This window comes from Wolffia australiana, chromosome 4 (genome assembly GCF_029677425.1).
Source record: "Wolffia australiana isolate 7733 chromosome 4, ASM2967742v1".
Taxonomy (NCBI): Eukaryota; Viridiplantae; Streptophyta; class Magnoliopsida; order Alismatales; family Araceae; genus Wolffia; species Wolffia australiana.
In genome coordinates this window covers 10,626,161-10,645,307 of record NC_135838.1, presented here as the reverse complement: position 1 = coordinate 10,645,307, position 19,147 = coordinate 10,626,161, and the positions used below count along the sequence as shown (strand labels likewise).

At 43.2% G+C, this 19,147-nt stretch overlaps 2 protein-coding genes across 3 annotated transcripts; both read left to right on the top strand.

Moving 5' to 3' along the window:
- Nucleotides 1-7,974: 7,974 nt before the first annotated feature.
- PNSB5 (NAD(P)H dehydrogenase 18) lies at nucleotides 7,975-10,679 on the top strand. The gene is made up of 5 exons (XM_078573712.1): nucleotides 7,975-8,294; nucleotides 8,374-8,434; nucleotides 8,627-8,689; nucleotides 8,764-8,822; nucleotides 10,351-10,679. Exons 1-5 carry the CDS (start codon nucleotides 8,091-8,093, stop codon nucleotides 10,570-10,572), a joined length of 609 nt encoding a protein of 202 aa, XP_078429838.1. The 5' UTR covers nucleotides 7,975-8,090; the 3' UTR covers nucleotides 10,573-10,679.
- Nucleotides 10,680-12,077: 1,398 nt separating this feature from the next.
- On the top strand, nucleotides 12,078-18,511 carry LOC144701899 (transcription factor UNE12-like). Of its 2 annotated transcripts, none has more exons than XM_078573710.1 (7): nucleotides 12,078-13,026; nucleotides 15,127-15,228; nucleotides 15,867-15,986; nucleotides 16,915-16,980; nucleotides 17,076-17,141; nucleotides 17,215-17,292; nucleotides 18,092-18,511. In XM_078573710.1, exons 1-7 carry the CDS (start codon nucleotides 12,814-12,816, stop codon nucleotides 18,341-18,343), a joined length of 897 nt encoding a protein of 298 aa, XP_078429836.1. In that variant the 5' UTR covers nucleotides 12,078-12,813; the 3' UTR covers nucleotides 18,344-18,511. The 2 variants fall into 2 exon arrangements, with proteins under 2 accessions (XP_078429836.1, XP_078429837.1); XM_078573711.1 differs by having other exon boundaries at nucleotides 12,895-13,030.
- The last annotated feature ends 636 nt before the right edge of the window (nucleotides 18,512-19,147 follow it).

Here is a 19,147-nt window from a genome sequence, read left to right as displayed (position 1 = left end):
ATGCAATCTTAATAGAGAGAGATAAACTAAACAAAATCAACTTCACAAATTGCACAAAATTCAAACCCAGACATTTGACATCGGCATGGTTGATGGAGGTGAAACTTTGAAGGTCACTTCATATGTATCCTCTCTATCCCTCCATGCCCTCTACTTTATAAGAGGAGGCTCCAAACATGGTAAATATCCTATTTTAACTTGCTCCGTGCATTTTTAGGCTAAGTGACAGAGTGAGTTGGGAGATCCGTCTAGGTGTCTTGATGTTCTTGGCTGATTAAAGATAATAAATAGAGAAGAGGATGAGCTCACCTACATCTACAAAGTTCCATGGTTCTGATGGAACATAAGGACTTTAGTTTGATCCTTCAGTACATTATTTCCCTCTTTATCACCACTTTCTAGGTTAGATCCATTTATTCCTTCAATCGAATCATATGCACACATATGTTCCCCTTCATTAAACCTTTATCATCCCACCATCCAACATTCACACACATATATTTTACATCCATTAATGTATATATATCTAGCCATATCTTGCTATCCCCCTTTTCATCCCATCATCATTCCTTCATTACATTCTTCATATATTTCTTTATCATTTATCTCTACATCTCAACATCTATCTTCCATATTTCATGCGCATATTCATGGTTTATATACAAATTAATTATCAACATCTTGTTGGGAACTTTGGAACGTTGATTGGCATTATCCGAACTATATTACGCAATGGAATACTGCATTAGATACAAATCTGAAAAACAAAACCATCATCTTTACACGGATCGAATATGTGAAATATTGATTCCTCGAGTGAGCATCTTCAAGCTTTACAGATGTCTGGCCTCTAGATGTATCCATGCAATCTTTAGAGAACTGGATCTCCTCTTCTAAGCACGAGCTCTTTCACTGGAAATCTAATTTCCTCTCTATCTAGCCTTCACTTGAAGTAGCACTCAAGGAAGAGGAATGAAAAATGAAGGGGGGATACTTTAACTGACTTGAAAGGGTATCAAATGACGGTGTCCCTCCCCTCTACTTATACTATATGTGGAAATCTTCATAAACATCACTGCGAAATTTTCGCAAAAGCCAGTCACTGAAAACAATTAATAGAATTCCATTAACTATATCAAATATAGTTTAACAAATCAAGGATTGATTTATCCTTATGAATTGGTTACATGATGAGCATGTGGGGTTCCAAGCTGCACCTTGTGCCTTAGAAGATACAATGGGGTATGTCAGCTCTGTCATGGAACCTTTACCGTCATCTATTATATTGTATGGATAGCCCCTCATTTGTGTAAGACTCTATAATGAATTAGGTAATCGTTAATCGTCAAATTCTAATCATTCATTATAATTAGTATGGATCTGTGTGAAATCATTAGAGAAGAACTTATTTAATGTTTCCTTTGCAATATCAAGGATTTTACTACATCTTCCTTTAGCCAGTCTTGGTTAATACTCGGCAGGTCTTATGTGGTCGTCAAGCCAATTATTTCAAGATGGTTCTTTAAATTTATTGAAATAAATATTTATTCCTTATTTTTCCTTGTGATGTTTGAAATGAAGTCCAGGAATGGGTGCAATGGCCAAGTTAAATAAGGGAAAAGACTCCCATTTTAAACACATGTGCTAGAAAGAGCTGGCCCCCCTTTTCTTCCGTCTCATTTTTTCCTTCAACAAAAAAGAAGGTATTAAAGGTGAGAAAATCAACAAGGCTTTTACGAAGAGTTGGAGAAGAAGTAGAGATCTGAGAGCCCCTTGGCTGCATGAATACTTATAGAGGCTGGACACATAAATGACTTCAGAACACTCTCCCATGAAGCAAGTCAAGGGTAGAACAATCTCTCCACAAGTTATCAAAAGTTTGATATTTTTTAGTGGTCAATTGAGATTGGTTTCACCTTCCCCATATACTGGAAAATTACTTTTCATGTTTCAAACCATAGCCATATTGATGGAGCGCAACAACCAGAGTCCCCAGAGACGTCTTCGGAGATGCCGTCATTGTCATCAACGCCTCCGCCGGTTCGCATTCAGCCCAACCAGCACGCCAAGGCGACCGTGAAGACGCTCGGGTTCAAATACCCCATGTGAAAGCATGTTCGTGATCGTTCAGTTATCGGTTTTATCCTGTTTTTATGTTCATTCCATCGTGTTTGTATTGTTGCTTGTCGTGTCGTCGTGTCGTCTTCGTGTCCAGAGTTGCCATTTTGTCCATCACGTCATTGTCAATCTTGTGTCTTTTTCTGCCCCTTTGGATTTTCATATTAGGACTTTTGACTTTATAAGGGGTTCCTATGTACATGGACCCCCTTAATGGACCCCCCTAGGGCCCATCTTGACCTTCCTTTATAAGGGAAGAAGATGTGCCCTGGGAAGGCAGACCAGGAAATATTCTTGTTGAAGTGTTCTTCAATCTGGTCTCATCGTGAGAGAAAGAAAGAGGAAAGAAGAGGGAAGAGAGAGAGAGAAGAGGAAGGAAGAGAAGACCAGAAAAGAGGGAGCTAGGAAGGGATCTGCTTTCGACTAGGCATCCTACTTCCCCCCTTCCCAGAAATTGGCGAGCTGTCGCTGCCTCCGGAAGAGTCGCCTCCACCTAGTTCACTGAGCGATGCTGCACCGACGGGTGCAGATGCAGTTCGCACACGTTCACATGGACCGGTCGTCGACCAGCTAATCCACACGGTAACGGGAGCCGTCTGGTCTTCCGACGACCTGCGTGTGTGGGACCCTCAAGGTCCTCTGCGTAATGGGTTCGTGACTCTTTGTCAACGTGGGTCGCTGAACCACGCCAGCGACAGTTGACCCGCGCCAACGAACAGGTGCAATCCAGTCGTGGGTCCCCCACACCTCTGTTGACGACCGTAAATCTACCCCGGTCGGGGTACATTGCTGCCATCATTAGCCACGGACCAGCCCTGCCCTACAGGTGGCACCCCGGCTTGTGTCCAGGCTCGACTTCCAACCTCTCTGCCCGTGGCCGTCGGTGAATTCTCTACAGAAAGTGACCACGTTGCCTGGCAAGCCTGCTAACCACGACTGAAGTTGGTTGTCCCGAGGTCCGAGTCAGGCCCTCGATCGGGGGACAACCGCCCTGGTCCCGCTGCTGTGCTGATCTCTGCCGGCGAGTCCTCCACCAACACGGGCCTCTATTGAGGCAGCTCAGACCCTCTCTTGAACTGGCGTTGCCCACTCTTGTGCGGCCGCCAATTGAGTTGTTGTTGGCCGTTGGTCACCTCACCACCAAACGACTTCACTGCAACCATCTCTCTTGCCTTCATCCTTTGCCTCCACGCTCCACCAACTGCTCCTACGCCTACCGTCAGTAGAGCCATGCCGATACCTCTCCAGCTCCTTTCTGCCCGCAACCCGCATCGGATGTTGCATCGACGAAGAACTTGACAACGAGCAGCTCATCGACGAGGTATGTCATCCTCTACTCGCTTGTTATATTATTTCTTGCAGTATACTTTCGATTGTACTCCTCCACGCTCGGGCTAGAGATAGGTGAGAGAATATTGATAAACTACAAAATTGAGCATTTTTACCGATACGGGTCGAGCCCGTCCATTACGTGCGAGCCTCTATGGATTAATTCCGTTCGGCCCCGTAGTTGTTGTTATCCCTCTAAAGAGGGTCAGGAGGCCACCATCACTATCACCCGACATCCCCTTTGGACCTCGTAGTCCGGCGAAGCTCCACAAGTCGGGGCCTGCACATACCATCTCGTAGGACATATCACTTTGTATTTACATCCCCTAGGGAAATTTATCCGTCGGACGACGTCATTGACGATGTCTGACTACACTACTTAGGTATCTGAGTACTATCTCAGTACCGTCCGGATGACGTCCTAGACGACGTTCGACATCACATATAACCCAACAATAGTACATGCATGTAATCCCATTTTGATCACACAATTTCCATCGTGTACTGTTTCCTATGTCCAAGCTAGGATGATTTGGAATAGCGTGATTAGTGCACTATAGGTCATGGTCAACATAATCATCTATCCACAATTCATCTTTGGTGCCTCGCGTCTAAGAACCACTTACACAACCATGACACGAATCAACATCAATGACAATATGATGGGGGACCATCTCACCAGCCGGGCCATGGGTCGCCAACAACCTCGTGGGGAAGTTCAAGCCGATGCCCACGACCCTGACTTCAAGTACACGGCTTAACAACAAACGTGAGAATTGATTTATTTTACTTTGTTATATTTTGATTTTCTGAACATTAGGATGGGCCAACTTGTTTGGGCCTCGTCCACTATTTTATGTTTATGCTTCTTGTACGTTCTAGGGGAATCTCTCTTCACGAGACGATATCCCCTATTTCAGCCCGCTTGCGCATCCTCCATATTCTATATAATGGGATGTCATGCCCAAGGGAGCCTTGGAGTTCATTTGAAATTTGAAAGAGAAGTTTGTTCATCTGGGCTCCCGCCTTCCTTCCCCTCGGGAGTTATCTTTACAATTTTCTAGGTCAGATTTGCGAAGGAAGCTGCATGTCACCGCCACCATCAGATTCACCTGCGTCAAGCCTTGTCTCCACTGGAAGAATGACTGTCGCCGCCCATCGCGCCGCTTCTTGAACGCCCATTAGCAGATTCTTGGGATTCTTGGGATCTCTTCCAAGATTTCCCTTCTTGGAGTCATCCTCCAAGAACATTCTCGTTCTTGATCGCCAAGGTCCGCTTTGTCGCCCTACCCCGGCAACCTGCTCATTGCAGTTTGAGCCATCACACTGATCGGAGCCGTGCCTTGCCAAGAAATCACTTCTTGGGCACCATGCTAGTCCTATCGGCCTACACAGGGCAATCACCGTTCCATCATTGGCTCTCTTTGCCATTGCCCACGTTGCTCTGCACCCATGCTAAGCCCTATGGATGCGTTGGCCCCAACATCGCGGTGCCCGCCCTTGCTCTATGTGCACAGAGCTGTTCGCCAGATCCTTGAACGCGGCACCGGCATCGCTCCATGCACGCATGTGCCGCCACACACATGAGTCACGCCACACGCTGCTCCACGTAAATGCTGCGCCACACGCTCGATTCTGAACTCGCAGCACCACACACCCAATCCACGCGCACAATGCCACACGTCCAGCACCTGGTCTATTGGTTCATCTGCCATGCTTGTGTGCACCCTACTTCGTGTGTGTAGTACAGTGCACCTTGCTTGTGCGCACGACACCACACACAGTCTCGCCAGACGCAACGATTCACTAAGCCGTTACCTGGCGATCTCCTACGCGCGACACGCTGTGTGTTCAATGCTTGTGTCCGTGCCCCATGCCATCAACTTTCACTGAGCTTTCCATTCCTCGCCTCACCCGCCTTTGCATTCGTTCCTATGCATAGTGCGCCTGACATACACCACCGGTCAAATCAATCTGTTGTGTCAATCTGCGCCATCGTCTCATCGCCACGGACTTCTGGGTTTTGAACCACCAAGTTCACTCGCCCCCCCTCCCTCAGCTTTGTTGTATCATTACTTCTTTCAGTGTAGTTTTCCAATTGCTCCTCTTCCTAGAACTCAATCTCATTATTAGGACCAGCCCCTTTGTTGAGAGGTAGGGATTTCATTGTGATAACAACTAGGGTCACTAGCAGTGGAGGGCATGGACTTCTTTGGACAACTCGTTGTCTACTCACCTCGTCGGTTGTCTAGTTGGTCCGAGTGTATCATTGGGAGTTTGAGCTTGGTTAATCGTCTCTGATTCTTAATTGATCGTCACCATAAGTCAGCAGTCAACACATATTTCTTTTTTATTTTCATCGCTTCCGCATCCATTGTAATTTCTGCAATCATATTTGGCATTCAACCCTGTGTTGTAACAAGAGCCGACCAATCCCCGCAGTCATGTTACATCACAATAAGTATAATACAGATCGATTATGGGATTCAAACATATCAATTTTACTCTTTCCCAAATTTGAACCCACCATGTGTCATTAATGTCTACACAAATTGTTATGGGATCAATCATACTCATCATACGAGTGGGACAAGCCAATGTTGTTCCGTCCAGATATTTTGATGTCCTTCTCGAGCATTCTTCACTCTTATCATACGAGAAAAACCAATAAGTCAATCCGGTAACATGATCAGTGCATACTTAATTAATGAATATATTTGTCAATTTTAGTTGGACGAAATCTATGTATGAAAATTTCAAATTAGTATTATATATCATCGCAATGTTATATGATGCTGAATTATTTCCAATTGTTTTGAAAACAATATGAAATTTAGCATCTACATGTGTTATAAGTATAGGGCATCTCCATCAAGATTTCCCCCATAGTCAACCTTATGCCCCTTAAATACATGGATATGCAATTGAGGTTGAAACATGTAATCTTGCAAATTCAGCTATTGATTTCTTATTGGTAGGTTAACTAATAATATTCAACAAGTTCTATGCACTTAACATATAATATTATTAATTTATTCATTAATGCGTACGATAAGACCAGGGTTTTTATCTTATTACTTACAAAACTTTGTTTTTATACTTGTATCAAAACGAGTGCTTTGCTGCATCTTTCATAAATAATTTATTATATAATCATTTCAATAAATGTGACCACACATTTATTAATTATTTATAAATTCAAGTGCATGTACACAAAGGACGAGGATATCAACTACCTTGGGAGCAGGAGTAAGTAGATCTCTACACATACACTTAAGAAATATATCTACCTCCTTGGGGAGAAGGTATATATATGATGTGAATGTGTACATGAAGGAAGAATCACAATAGCTCGACGAGTTAGAGTATTTCTGTCTGCATAAGACGATCCATACCTCTAGGCCTCCTAGATGGGTATGGAAAACTCACAATTGGGTTCACAAATCGAAACCGAGAGAACAAATTCAGAAATTACAAAATCAACATTGAGCCAACCATATTTCCTGCTTGGGGTCAGTCAGCCAGTCAAGTCAGTCACCCACACAAGAACTACTGGACGTTTTGAAATACAAAAAACTAAAATAGAATTTCAAATAAATGCCGAACTTTGCGTACTCAGGCGAAGCAGCAACTCGTAGCCAATTGACTGCCGAGGGCACCTCATTTTATTTCAAAATACTCTACTTGAGGCTGCGCCGCCGGCCGAGGACACCAAGTACTTCGGAGTTTTAAAACTAACTCGAGGCGGTGCCACTGGCCAGGGGCATCTGGTATTTGAAAAATAAAACACACTCGATGCCTACAAGCTGAGGTGTCAGAGTCACAAACACAACTTTCTCGAGGCCACGCCGAAGGCCAAGGAAAGCCATAGTTCCAAATTCATTTATCTACATATTGGTCCTAGGGATCGGCACGCGTCATCCGTCACGTCACGCATCATCGTGACGAAAACGTGACGGATGACGTGACGATGACGGTTTTAGGGGTCCGCGATGGTGATGGTGATGGATGGCAAAGTGGTCGTGACGGGGATGTGACGGTGATGGGTGCCCAGGACGCGTGACGTGACGGAACGGCCGTCACGGATGACGGCCGTGACGGAATTTTTGAAAAGTTAAAACAGACAGAAAATACTTATAATAATAATTATTTTTAATCTTTCCAACGGCAGAGATTTCACCACGTGACACGGCCATTTCAATTTCCTGGCATTTTGCACAGAAGTCCCTGTTTTTTTTTTGTGACGCCGTCACGGTGACAGGGACGTGATGGGACGCCCTATGGAGGAACAGTGACGGGAAGGTGACGGTTTTTTTTACTTATTTCATCACGTCACCGTCCGTCACGTCCGGGGCGTCATGTCCCGGACGTGGGGTTCCCGAATTGGTCCCATGATAAACTTTATTAACATTTAATATAAAGAATGAACAAAAAAAACAACACCATCCTCTATATTTCAAAAATTCAATTAACGGTATTATAGAGTTTCTGGATAAAAGAGGGAGAACGCTCAACACACACCTCTGGATTACGATCGGACGGTTGAAACACGATCTCAACGGAAGAAGATCGACGATCGGACGGTTCAGAGACGATCGGAGAGGAAGAAGAGCCCACCGCTGTGCGACGGAGGGGAAGACGCTATGGCGATCGCGGCAGCCGCCTCTTCGATCTCTCCGGCGGCGATTTCTCCACGCCGGCAATCGTTGCCGAAGCCTAGAGATGGAATCAAGATGCGGAAGATCGGGCAGAGGTTACCCACGAGAAGATTTGCTGGATTAACGGAGATCGAACCCGATTTGGAGGAAGAAAAACGCGACCAATGGCGCAACAATGGTGTCGCCGAGGTGAAATTTTGATTTCTTTCTGATTTACGACGATCTTTTCTGCGAATCGTGACTTGGGTTGCTTGAATTTTCGGTCCAGGACGAGTTCGTTTACGGGGAGTACGACGGGCATCACACTTACTTTGAGGGCGGGGAGAAAGGTTCTGTAGCATTTTTTCTTTTAAAGATTACTTGAATTTTCTTCCATTTTGATCACAATCTGTCTGTCTTTGCTAGGGAAATTTTCTCTGGGTTTTTTCTCTTGATTGATTCTGGCGTTTTCTCGATTTTCTCGTTCTGGGTGACGTCTGGCTTTCTGAGGTTGATTCAGTGTTAAAGATTATGAAATGCAGGTACATTTTGGGGATCAATTGCTGAGGAGTACAAAGGTGTTGAACCTCCTTCTGGCTTCCAAGGTAATAATCTCTGTTCAGATCTTCCTGTTCACGATTTTATGTTCTCAAGAATCTTCAATGTCGCTCATTCTTAGGGCTGATCTCGTGGTTGTTCCTCCCTGCCGTGGCCGCCGGATTCGCCTACAACATTCCGGTATGAGAACATACAATTCATATTGATCTCTGTGATTTTTTAAAAGAATTCTAATCACTGGTTGTGTTATCTTCTAGTTTTTGACCGAAAATTAATGCTCTGGATCATGTTGGAAATCTAAATCCCTTTCTCTCAAGAACGCTTTTACGAACCTAGTATTGGACGATGATGAATTTCATCAAATCAATAACTTGCTTAATAGGTTTATGAAGTGGTGAAAATCTTATTATGCTGGTAAGCTAGTGGTAGAGGTTATGCTTCAAATCTCTTCAAATAGGTACAGAAATCCAAATTCCATTTCTTTCATGAGACACTTCATCCAAATTAGGAGAAAATCTTAAATGACTTAAACATTTGCTTAGGCGAATTCGTTTTCCCATCCATAAAGACGATGGTTTATCATCATCACTGTCTTCCCTGGAAGACAGATGGACAAAGACGATGACAAAGTCATTGTATAGGGTTGGATAATGATGATGAGATTATGATTTCAACATCGTCTTTATCAATGAACAAACTCTACTCTGAAAAGTTCTGCTGATGGATGGCGAATACCCCATCGACAACCATGTTTTGCTGGAACGAATAATGCGACAATGATGATTCATCATCGTCATCATCATCATCTTTGCCTTCAGTAATCCATCGTGTCATCAGATTGCATCATCTGACCTCAGATTCTGTCAACCGTTCTGACCTTTTTCATCAATTGGGCATCTGATCTCACTTATCTGGGTTCCGAGTGATGGAAAACTATTTCATGCTATTTAGAATCATCTGGGCTCTGACTTGTTCAATGTTCTTTCGATTGAAAGCCATCCTCTAAAAAAAGAACATTCTTCCAAAAGAAACTTCTTATTAGAACTCGATCACAAACCCTCCCCAGTAGGACCGTCGGTCCATTTTCCTTTTTATTCTTCCTTAGAAATAGGAGACGTTTAAATCTTGAATAACTTTTTTCAAAAAGAAAACAAATTCTTGAATAAAAGTGGGATAATCTCAGAAGTCGATGATCAACTCTCCTCATTTGGAAAAATTAAGACCTTTCCTCTTTATTCTTCGGAAGAACTTAGCGGGTTCACGTTCATTATGTTAAGAGAGTTAGTTTTCAAATCAGTACTGTTTTCAAGAATTGGATCTTTCCTTGTTGGGGACTTTGCCAAGCTTTTCAGTGTGATTGTTCACTCAAAAATAAGATCCTTTCCCCCGATGAGAATTTAGGGAGTCACATCTATCTATCTTCTCTTTCCTTTCTGTTTTATAGAATTTTACATCTTTCGGCTGACATTTACTGAATGGCTGCAAAGCTTCCCTCAAAACTGGAGTTTTTTTGGCATAAATGATAGATCCTAAGTTAAAGTTTCTTTCACAACTTTTCCTTCAATAAAACCCGTCGTTTTGTTCATTTACCTAAAGTAAATACCTCCTTTTTTTATCCGAAGGATTAATTAGAGGAATTTACGGAGTTGCTATGCTCTTTAAGACTTCAGAGAAAAAAATTTGTTTTAAAAAAAAATCTGCTGTGCAGGGTGAGTATGTGTTCATCGGTGCCGGGGTTTTTGTGGTGATTTTCTGCGCCATAGAGATGGGCAAACCGGACAAGGCCCACAATTTCGAGCCCCAGATCTACAACATGGATAGATCAAGCCGCGACAAGCTCATCTCCGAGTATAACACCATGGACATTTGGGACTTCAACGAGAAGTATGGAGACCTCTGGGACTTCACACTGAAGAAGGACCGCTTGTGAGATGAAGTGATCATCTTGTACTTGTTATTTCCAGTAATTCTTTACCCACTCAAACCTATGTATGATTCTATTCTCAGATTAACAGGGTTTTTCCCCCCCAAAAAACATCTGAAATTGTTGATTTTCGGTAAAATCGCTACAGACTTGGCAAAAAGCAAAGGGATAGAGCAGATGGTCCAACTACAGAACTTCTTTTTCGAGGCACAGAACCCTACCTAGTTGCAATTCTATAGATTGGATGGGATTTGATGCGTTCAGATGATCCAAACATGGATTTTAGGTTATGGTTTATTGTTTACCACGAAAAGCCTTCTTGGATTGGGATGGGACTTGTTATTTCCGGTAATTCTTTACCCACTCAAACACATGTATGATTCTATTCTCAGATTAACAGGGCTTTTCCCCCCGAAAAACATCTGAAATTGTCTAACATCGCTACAGACTTGGCAAAAAGTAAAGGGATAGAGCAGATGGTCCAACTATAGTACTTCTTTTTCGAGGCACAGAACCCTATCTGGTTGCAATTCTATAGATTGGATGGGATTTGATGCGTTCAGATGATTCAAACATGGATTTTAGGTTATGGGTTATGGTTTTCCTCGAAAAGCCTTCTCGGATTGTTATTTCCGGTTAATCTATACCGATTCAAACCCATGTATGATTAAATTATCAAATTAACAAGATTTCCTTCCCCTAAAAGATCTGAAATTGTAAATTAACGGTAAATTTCTACCAACTCTAACCCTATATAGGGTTAAACCCTCTCAATTTTTTATTGATTTCCACCTAGAAACCCTCTCAAATTGTTATGGTAAAACGTCTATGTATGACTAAATTCTCAAAGTAACAGGGTTTTCTTCCCTTGAAAACATCTGAAATTGTTATTTTCGGTAAATCTCTACCGACTCAAACCTTATCTAGGATTCCATTTTATAGGTTGGGATGTGATTTAACGCATTCCGATGATCCAAATATAGATTAAGGTAGTGGATTTACACCTAAAAACCCTCTCAAATTGTTAGTTATGGTAAATCTTAACCTACTCAAAACAAGTGGGTTTTTCCCCCCGGAAAACATCTAAAATTGTTATTTTCGGTCAAATTCTACCGACTCATCGCCATTGCGGGTTTCCATGATCAGAACAAGGTATTAATCCACAAATTGTCATTTCCGGTTAATCAATACCAACTCAAACCTCTGTAAGATTCAATCCTCAAATTAATGGGTTTTCTTCCACCTAAAAAATCTGAAATTGTTGATTTTCGACTCGAATTAATAGCCTGCGTAGGATTCTGTAATCCGATTGCAGAACCCCACGTCACGTCAGAAAAGCCTGGTCTTTTCGTCACTCGAGCACGCCTTCCAGATTCCTTTCTCACTCCACGCGCTTTCCACTTTCTCTCTCTAGCCTGCGGCAGCCGAAAGAAGCCCACCACCAAAAAAACAAGGAACCACTCTGCTCACCTTCCCCAGACAGACGATATATTCTAAATTTCTACAAGTAGAGGCAGAGACAAGAGGGAGGGAGAGACTAAACCTCTCACTTTCTCTCTCTAAGTTTTGGCTGGCCCCCGTCTGCTCTTCCCTATACAAAAACTGAAATTTCCGTCAAACCCATCACTCATCTCTCTAGTTGTCTGTTTCTCTCGCTAACTTTGGGCTGCCTCCCGCTGCTCTTCCTTATACAAACACTGAAATTTCCATCAAACCCATCTCAGTAGTTGTGCGTTGCTCTCTAAGCTTGGGCTGCCCGCTTCTGTTCTTCCCAGTACAAACACTGAAATTTCCTTCAAACCCATCTCCATAGTTGTCTGTTTCTCTCTCTAAGGTTGGGCTGGCCCCTTCGGTTCTTCCCTGTACAAACACTCTGAAATTTCCATCAAACCCATCTCAGTAATTGTGTGTTTCTCTCTCTAAGTTTGGGCTGCCCCCTTCGGTTCTTCCCTATACAAACACTCTGAAATTTTCATCAAACCCATCTCTGTAGTTATGTGTTTCTCTCTCTAAGTTTGGGCTGCCCCTGTACAAACACTGAAATTTCCTTCAAACCCATCTCCGTAGTTGTGTGTTTCTCTCTCTATGCTTGGGCTGCCCCTGTACAAACTCTGAAATTTCCTTCAAACCCATCTCCGTAGTTGTGTGTTTCTCTCTCTATGCTTGGGCTGCCCCTGTACAAACTCTGAAATTTCCTTCAAACCCATCTCTGTAGTTGTGTGTTTCTCTCTCTAAGCTTGGGGGGGGATGGCGGGGGAGGGAATAGGGGATGATTTCTTTGAGCAGATATTCTCCATGTCTGGTGGGTACGGCGGGGCGGCAGCGCCACCGGTGGGTTCTTCTTATTCCGCTGCGGTTGGCTTGTTTCCTCTCGGACTTAGCCTCGATCAGGCCCAAGATGGCCCCGTCTATGGTGATTCCGACGATCTTCGTGATGATCAAGCCCCCTCTTCGAAATCTGTCGGTGACCCTCTTCCTTTATCTTCTTCCTCTTCTTTCTGTTCTTCTTAATCTTCGTCTTTCATCGTTGTGATCGTCATCGTTATCGTCATTGTCATCTGTTTCTGCTCTTAACCCTCTTTATTCTTCATCGTTATCATCGTTATCTTCGTCTTCTTCATTGTTTTCTTAATCGTCATCTGGGTCATCATCAGCTTTCTTCTTCTTCTTCATCGTTTTCTTAATCGTCATCAGGGTCATCATCAACTTCTTCTTCTCGATAGTGTTCTTAATCTTCATTATCATCTCCTTCTTCTCGATAGTGTTTTTAATATTCATCATCGCCTCCTTTATCAAGCTCTTAATCTTCATCATTATCTCCTTCTCGATAGTGTTCTTAATCTTCATTATCATCTCCTTCTTTTCGATAGTGTTCTTAATCTTCATTATCATCAAGCCACCTCTTCGACATCTGTCAGTGTCCCTCTTTCTTTATCTTCTTCTTCTTCCTGTTCTTCTTAATCTTCGTCTTTCATCGTCTTGATTGTCATCATTATCGTCATTGTCATCTGCGTCTGCTCTTAATCCTCTTTATTCTTTATCGTTATCTTCGTCTTCTTCTTCTTCATCATCTTTTTCTTAATCGTCATTAGGGTCATCATCAGCTTCTTCTTATTTGGTCTTCGTCGTCATCATCATTATCGTCATATTCATCATCTTATACTTCTTCTTCATCATCATTGTTTTCTTAATCGTCATCTGGGTCATCATCAGCTTCTTTTTCTTCTTCTTCTTCATCATCATCATCGTTTTCTTAATCGCCATCAGGGTCATCATCAGCTTCTTTTTTTTCTTCTTCTTCATCATCATCATCATTTTCTTAATCGTCATCAGGGTCATCATCAGCTTCTTTTTCTTCTTCTTCATCATCAGCTTTTTTTTCTTCATCTTCATCATCATCATTTTCTTAATCGTCATCAGGATCATCATCAGCTTTTTTTTCTTCATCTTCATCATCATCATTTTCTTAATCGTCATCAGGATTATCATCAGCTTCTTCTTCTTCTTCTTCTCGATAGTGTTCTTTAGTAATCTTCATCATCATCTCCTCCTTCTCGATCGTGCTCTTAATCTTCACCATCGTCTCCTTCTTCTTCTCGATCAAGCTCTTAATCTTCACCATCGTCTCCTTCTTCTTCTCGATCAAGCTCTTAATCTTCACCATCGTCTCCTTCTTCTTCTCGATCAAGCTCTTAATCTTCACCATCGTCTCCTTCTTCTTCTCGATCAAGCTCTTAATCTTCACCATCGTCTCCTTCTTCTTCTCGATCAAGCTCTTAATCTTCACCATCGTCTCCTTCTTCTTCTCGATCAAGCTCTTAATCTTCACCATCGTCTCCTTCTTCTTCTCGATCAAGCTCTTAATCTTTATCATCATCTCCTTCTCGATCATGCTCTTAAACTTCATCTTCTTCTTTTACTCGTTTTCTTCAAAAAAAAAAATCTTCTTTTACTCGTAGACTTCTTTATTCTTCATCGTCATCATCATCATCATTATCTTCATCTTCATCATCATCGTCATCATCATCTTCTTCATCATCATTTTCTTAATTGTCATCAGGGTCAGCATCATGTTCTTCTTCTTCTTCTCGGTCGTGCTCTTAATCGTCGTCATCTTCTTCACCTCCTAGACCTTTTTATTCTTCATCATCATTATCTTCATTATTTTCCTTTTTCATCAAAAATATTCATCTTTTTCTTCGTATCGCTCCTCCACCATCTTCTTAATCGTCAAAAGGGCCATCATCATCGTCTTCTTCTTCTCGATTGTCTTCTTTATCTTCATCTTCTTCTCATCCTAGACCTCTTTATTCATCATCATCTTCTTCTTCTTCTTTATCTTCTTCTTCTTGTGCTCTAAAAATCTTTATCCATCATCATCATCATCATCATCTTCTTCTTCTTTATCTTCTTCTTCTTGTGTTCTAGAGATCTTTATCCATCATCATCATTATCTTCATATTCATCATCTTTTTAATAATTATCAGGTTCATCATCATCGTCTTCATCTTGATTATCTTCTTAATTTCCATCATCTTCTTTTGTGCATGGCGGAAACAGGAACTGGGGAGTCCGTTTGTGGGTTACGGTCAAGTAGCAGCGGCGGCGGCGGAGCAGCCGCCTTTTCTTATTGGAAACCCTCCGCCACCAGCACCTCAGCAGGTAGATTGACTTCATGGCGCAGCCTAGGGAACGGCACGCCCGGGACGTGACGAAAGTTTCGTCACGTCACCGTTCCATCACACGTCGGAGGATTTCAGAAAAATCCGTCACGTTTGCGTCACCGTCATGGTTTGTGGCGTCCCTTACACTTCCCAGTCACCGAACGGCGTCACCATCACGTGTGACGAGAAAAACAACCATGCGGAGGAGAGAGAATTGGAGGCCATATCTCCAATTATATTTGGAGGGCATACTTTTGTGCACACGAATTAATGCTGGGACTTTTCTGTAAAATGGCAAGAAATCGAGTTACCCACATCACGCGGTGAAGATTAAATCTAACGATTTTTAAGCATTTTTGGTCATTTTTAAATATCCGTGACGGCCGTCATCCGTGACGGCCGTCTCGTCATGTCACTCGCCCGAGGCCCTCCGTCACCGTCGCGTCACCATCACGCCCAGTTCGTCATCCGTCATCCACACTGTCACAGGCCCCTAATTTGTCACCATCACCGTCACGTCATCCATCACGTTGCCGCCACCGTGATGTGTGACGTGACCAATGACAGCTGTCGTTCCCTAGCGCAGCCCTCCTGAAAAAAAGAAAGAAAAATTCTGACAATTTTACTTCTTTGCAGGTTTTCCATGGCCAGTCAGCTGGTGGAGCCGCGGCGGCCGGACCGCACCCGCCGGCGCCCCGGCCCAGAGTACGGGCTCGGCGCGGCCAGGCCACCGACCCCCACAGCATTGCTGAGCGGGTCAGTGGCCACCCTCTTCTTCATTTCTTTTCTCCTCTCGTCTGGTCATTGACATCTAAGGTTTCGTGGACATATGACTAAACTTCATCTGTCTCGTCTCTTACCATCATCAGTCATCCGTTCCTGAGTTAGGGACAGAACCCAAAACCAAAGCTTTCATCCCTTGCGTCCCATCCTGCTCTGTCAACAGGTTCACGATTGTTCGAGACGGGACAGTTTTGGTCTTGTCCTGCTTCCCATTTTTTTTGGGTCGTCTGAAACTGCCCTGTCTGATAACCAACCTGTTGGACATCCGGCACGCTCCAGGAACGGAAAAAAATAGATGTTCTGAATCATAGAAGTTCTAATATTCTAGAAAATTTTGCAGAATGGAATTTTAGTACATCGGTCTCGTCTGCCTTCCAGTGCCTGCGGTCGGGACAATTTTTTGTCCTTGGACGAAAATACTGTCTTGCCCGACATCCAAGGCCCTGGGCATGATGACTTTTTCGTCCCGGGACAAAAAACCGTCCCGTTTGCTTCATTCACCTTTTATGCCGGTGTTGTACTCCATATTTATAAGCATTCTCTCTTTCCCGTCATCCTCCCCATCCAGTATCGAACAAAAACAGGGCAGAACTGCAGACTCTGTGACAGAGGACTGACTGAATTGGCATTCCATTCCGTCCCGAGACTGGTGCTGGTGATTTACTCCACAGTTTACAACCTTCTTTTGTCCATTCCATCCCGAGCCTTTGGTTCTGGTGATTTACTCCACAGTTTACAACCTTCCTCCGTCCATTCCGTCATCCGTTTTGTCCTGCCTTGGACGGAAACCAAATGAAACTGCATACTCTTTTAGGGGATAAATGACTGAATTGCCATTCTGCCCCATCCTGTCTGTCCTATTCTGTCATCTGTCTGCTCACGTCTGTCTTCCGCTTCACAGCTGCGCAGAGAAAGAATTGCGGAGAGGATCAGAGCTCTGCAGGAACTGGTCCCAAACACCAACAAGGTCACTAAACCCTTCTTCTTTCTTTAAACATTTATGATATTAGATTAATTTTCAAATGTGTTTCTCTAAATGAAATATTTCTCTTTAATTTTTAGACGGATAGAGCAGCCATGCTTGATGAAATTATGGACTACGTGAAATTCCTTAGGCTTCAAGTGAAGGTATGAGTGATAATTCGAAGTCTCATCAGAAAATCACCGTAATTTTATCTAATCGGCCTTTTTACTTCTTCAGGTTCTCAGCATGAGCAGGCTTGGCGGAGCAGGTGCGGTTGCTCAGCTGGTAGCAGACACTCCTCTATCCATGGTCGAGGTAATGAAAAAATGAAAAAGATAAAAAGAAAAGAAAAAGATAACTCGAGTTAAAGTCTCATGGACGGACAACGATTCGTCACCCCCTCCATCCTTTACTATCATCAGTCATCTGTCCTGGCCTTTGAAACAGAACGGAACGAAAGCCTTCTTGACTTCTGTTCGACTATGTCTTGTGTTCCGTCATCGGGTGCTGGTGATTTACTATAGATTTACAACTGTCCTCTGTTCTTTCAGTCATCCATTCTGCCCAGGCTGCGGACCAAAACAAAGAGAAACTGCAGACCCTGTGATGGATGACTGACCGAAGTCCCATTCATAGAAGGGTTTCAATTTATTCAAATGAACAATATGAATACCTATGGATTCTAAGAACTTATTGTAGAGTTGATCGTTTGTACCTTTCAATTCATAGATGTGGATCTCGGACCTATGAATGGGGATATTTCCAATACTTACAAAGAAAAAATAAGTGTCTTGGACAAAAAGAAACGAAGTGACTTAGACAAAAAGAGAAGTGCCTTGGACAAAAAGAAACGAAGTGATTTAGACAAATATTGTTTGTCGATAGCCTTGGACCAATCAGTCGAATATTGGTTAATAAGTAATCGATCGAACACTACTTGAAAATGGTTTCCGTGTTCCGAAATGAAATGTTCCTAATGTTCCTAGAAATTATTGTTCCCATTGGACCATTTGTATCTAAAGGCATCAGGATCCAGATCGATGGATTTCCATTCTGCCCCGGCTGTTTGATTCCATTGCTCGTCCTCGAGCCTTACTTGAGTTTAATCTGGCAGGGCGAGGGAGGGGAAGGGGGAAGCGTGCAGCAGGTGTGGGAGAAGTGGTCGCTTGATGGAACGGAGCAGCACGTGGCGAAGCTCATGGAAGAGGATGTTGGTGCGGCCATGCAGTTTCTACAGTCAAAGGCCCTGTGCATCATGCCCATATCATTGGCGGCCACCATCTACCAGAGCCATCATCATCATCATCATCATCAACTGGAGAGCCCATCTCCGGCCATTAAGCCCGAGCCCGGCGCTCCGTCTTAGCTCAGTGCCTGTCCCATTGCACGTGCCCATCAACAACTCCTTTAATCCTAATGTACAGGTCCCTGCCACCTGAGCTTTCTATTTTGCCCGGCTGAACAGATGACAAAATTGGCCCATTGAGCAGACCTCTTTATTCCAGCTATGATATGCTTTCACTCTTTCAAATAATTAACTGCTGGCTGAACCATAATAGAAAGCTCAGACAAATGACAAAGACAATGATTCATTCTCCGAAAGATTAAGAATAGAGGATGTGATGAGAGAATGATGATGGTTGTCATCTGTCCAACTACGAAGATAAACGGACGATGATGGTAAAACAATGACGAGTCATCATCGTCCTTTAGTCCTCATCTGCGGTGAAGCTGAACACTAGTCCATAGGGATGGTTCAAACCGGACTTTGCACAGCCTGCTGAACAATTGTGCCGGTCACCTGATAGAAAACCTGGGGTGAGTGAATGGGCAGCTTTAGTTGGTCAGGTTTAGGTCCAACAGTCTTTGAAAATGTCAAATCCCCCATCTCTAAGTTTCAGGATTTTGGGGGTTGACTTTGTACATCCTAGAAAGTAGGATGACATAGCACATCCTTGAAAAATAGTATCGTGCCTAGTTTTTAGGGGGCATTTAAAACATGGGTTGTGCCTATAAAAGGCCCCCCATTTCTCTTGTTTACACGCCTTGATGTATTCTCTTTTCTCCCTTTGAGTTAAGTTGAGTTTCTTGAAAGTTCATTTGAACTATAAGTCTCCCTTTCCCTCTTTCTCTGTCCTGGAGTTGGTGCTCTCTTGACGGTGACGATGCG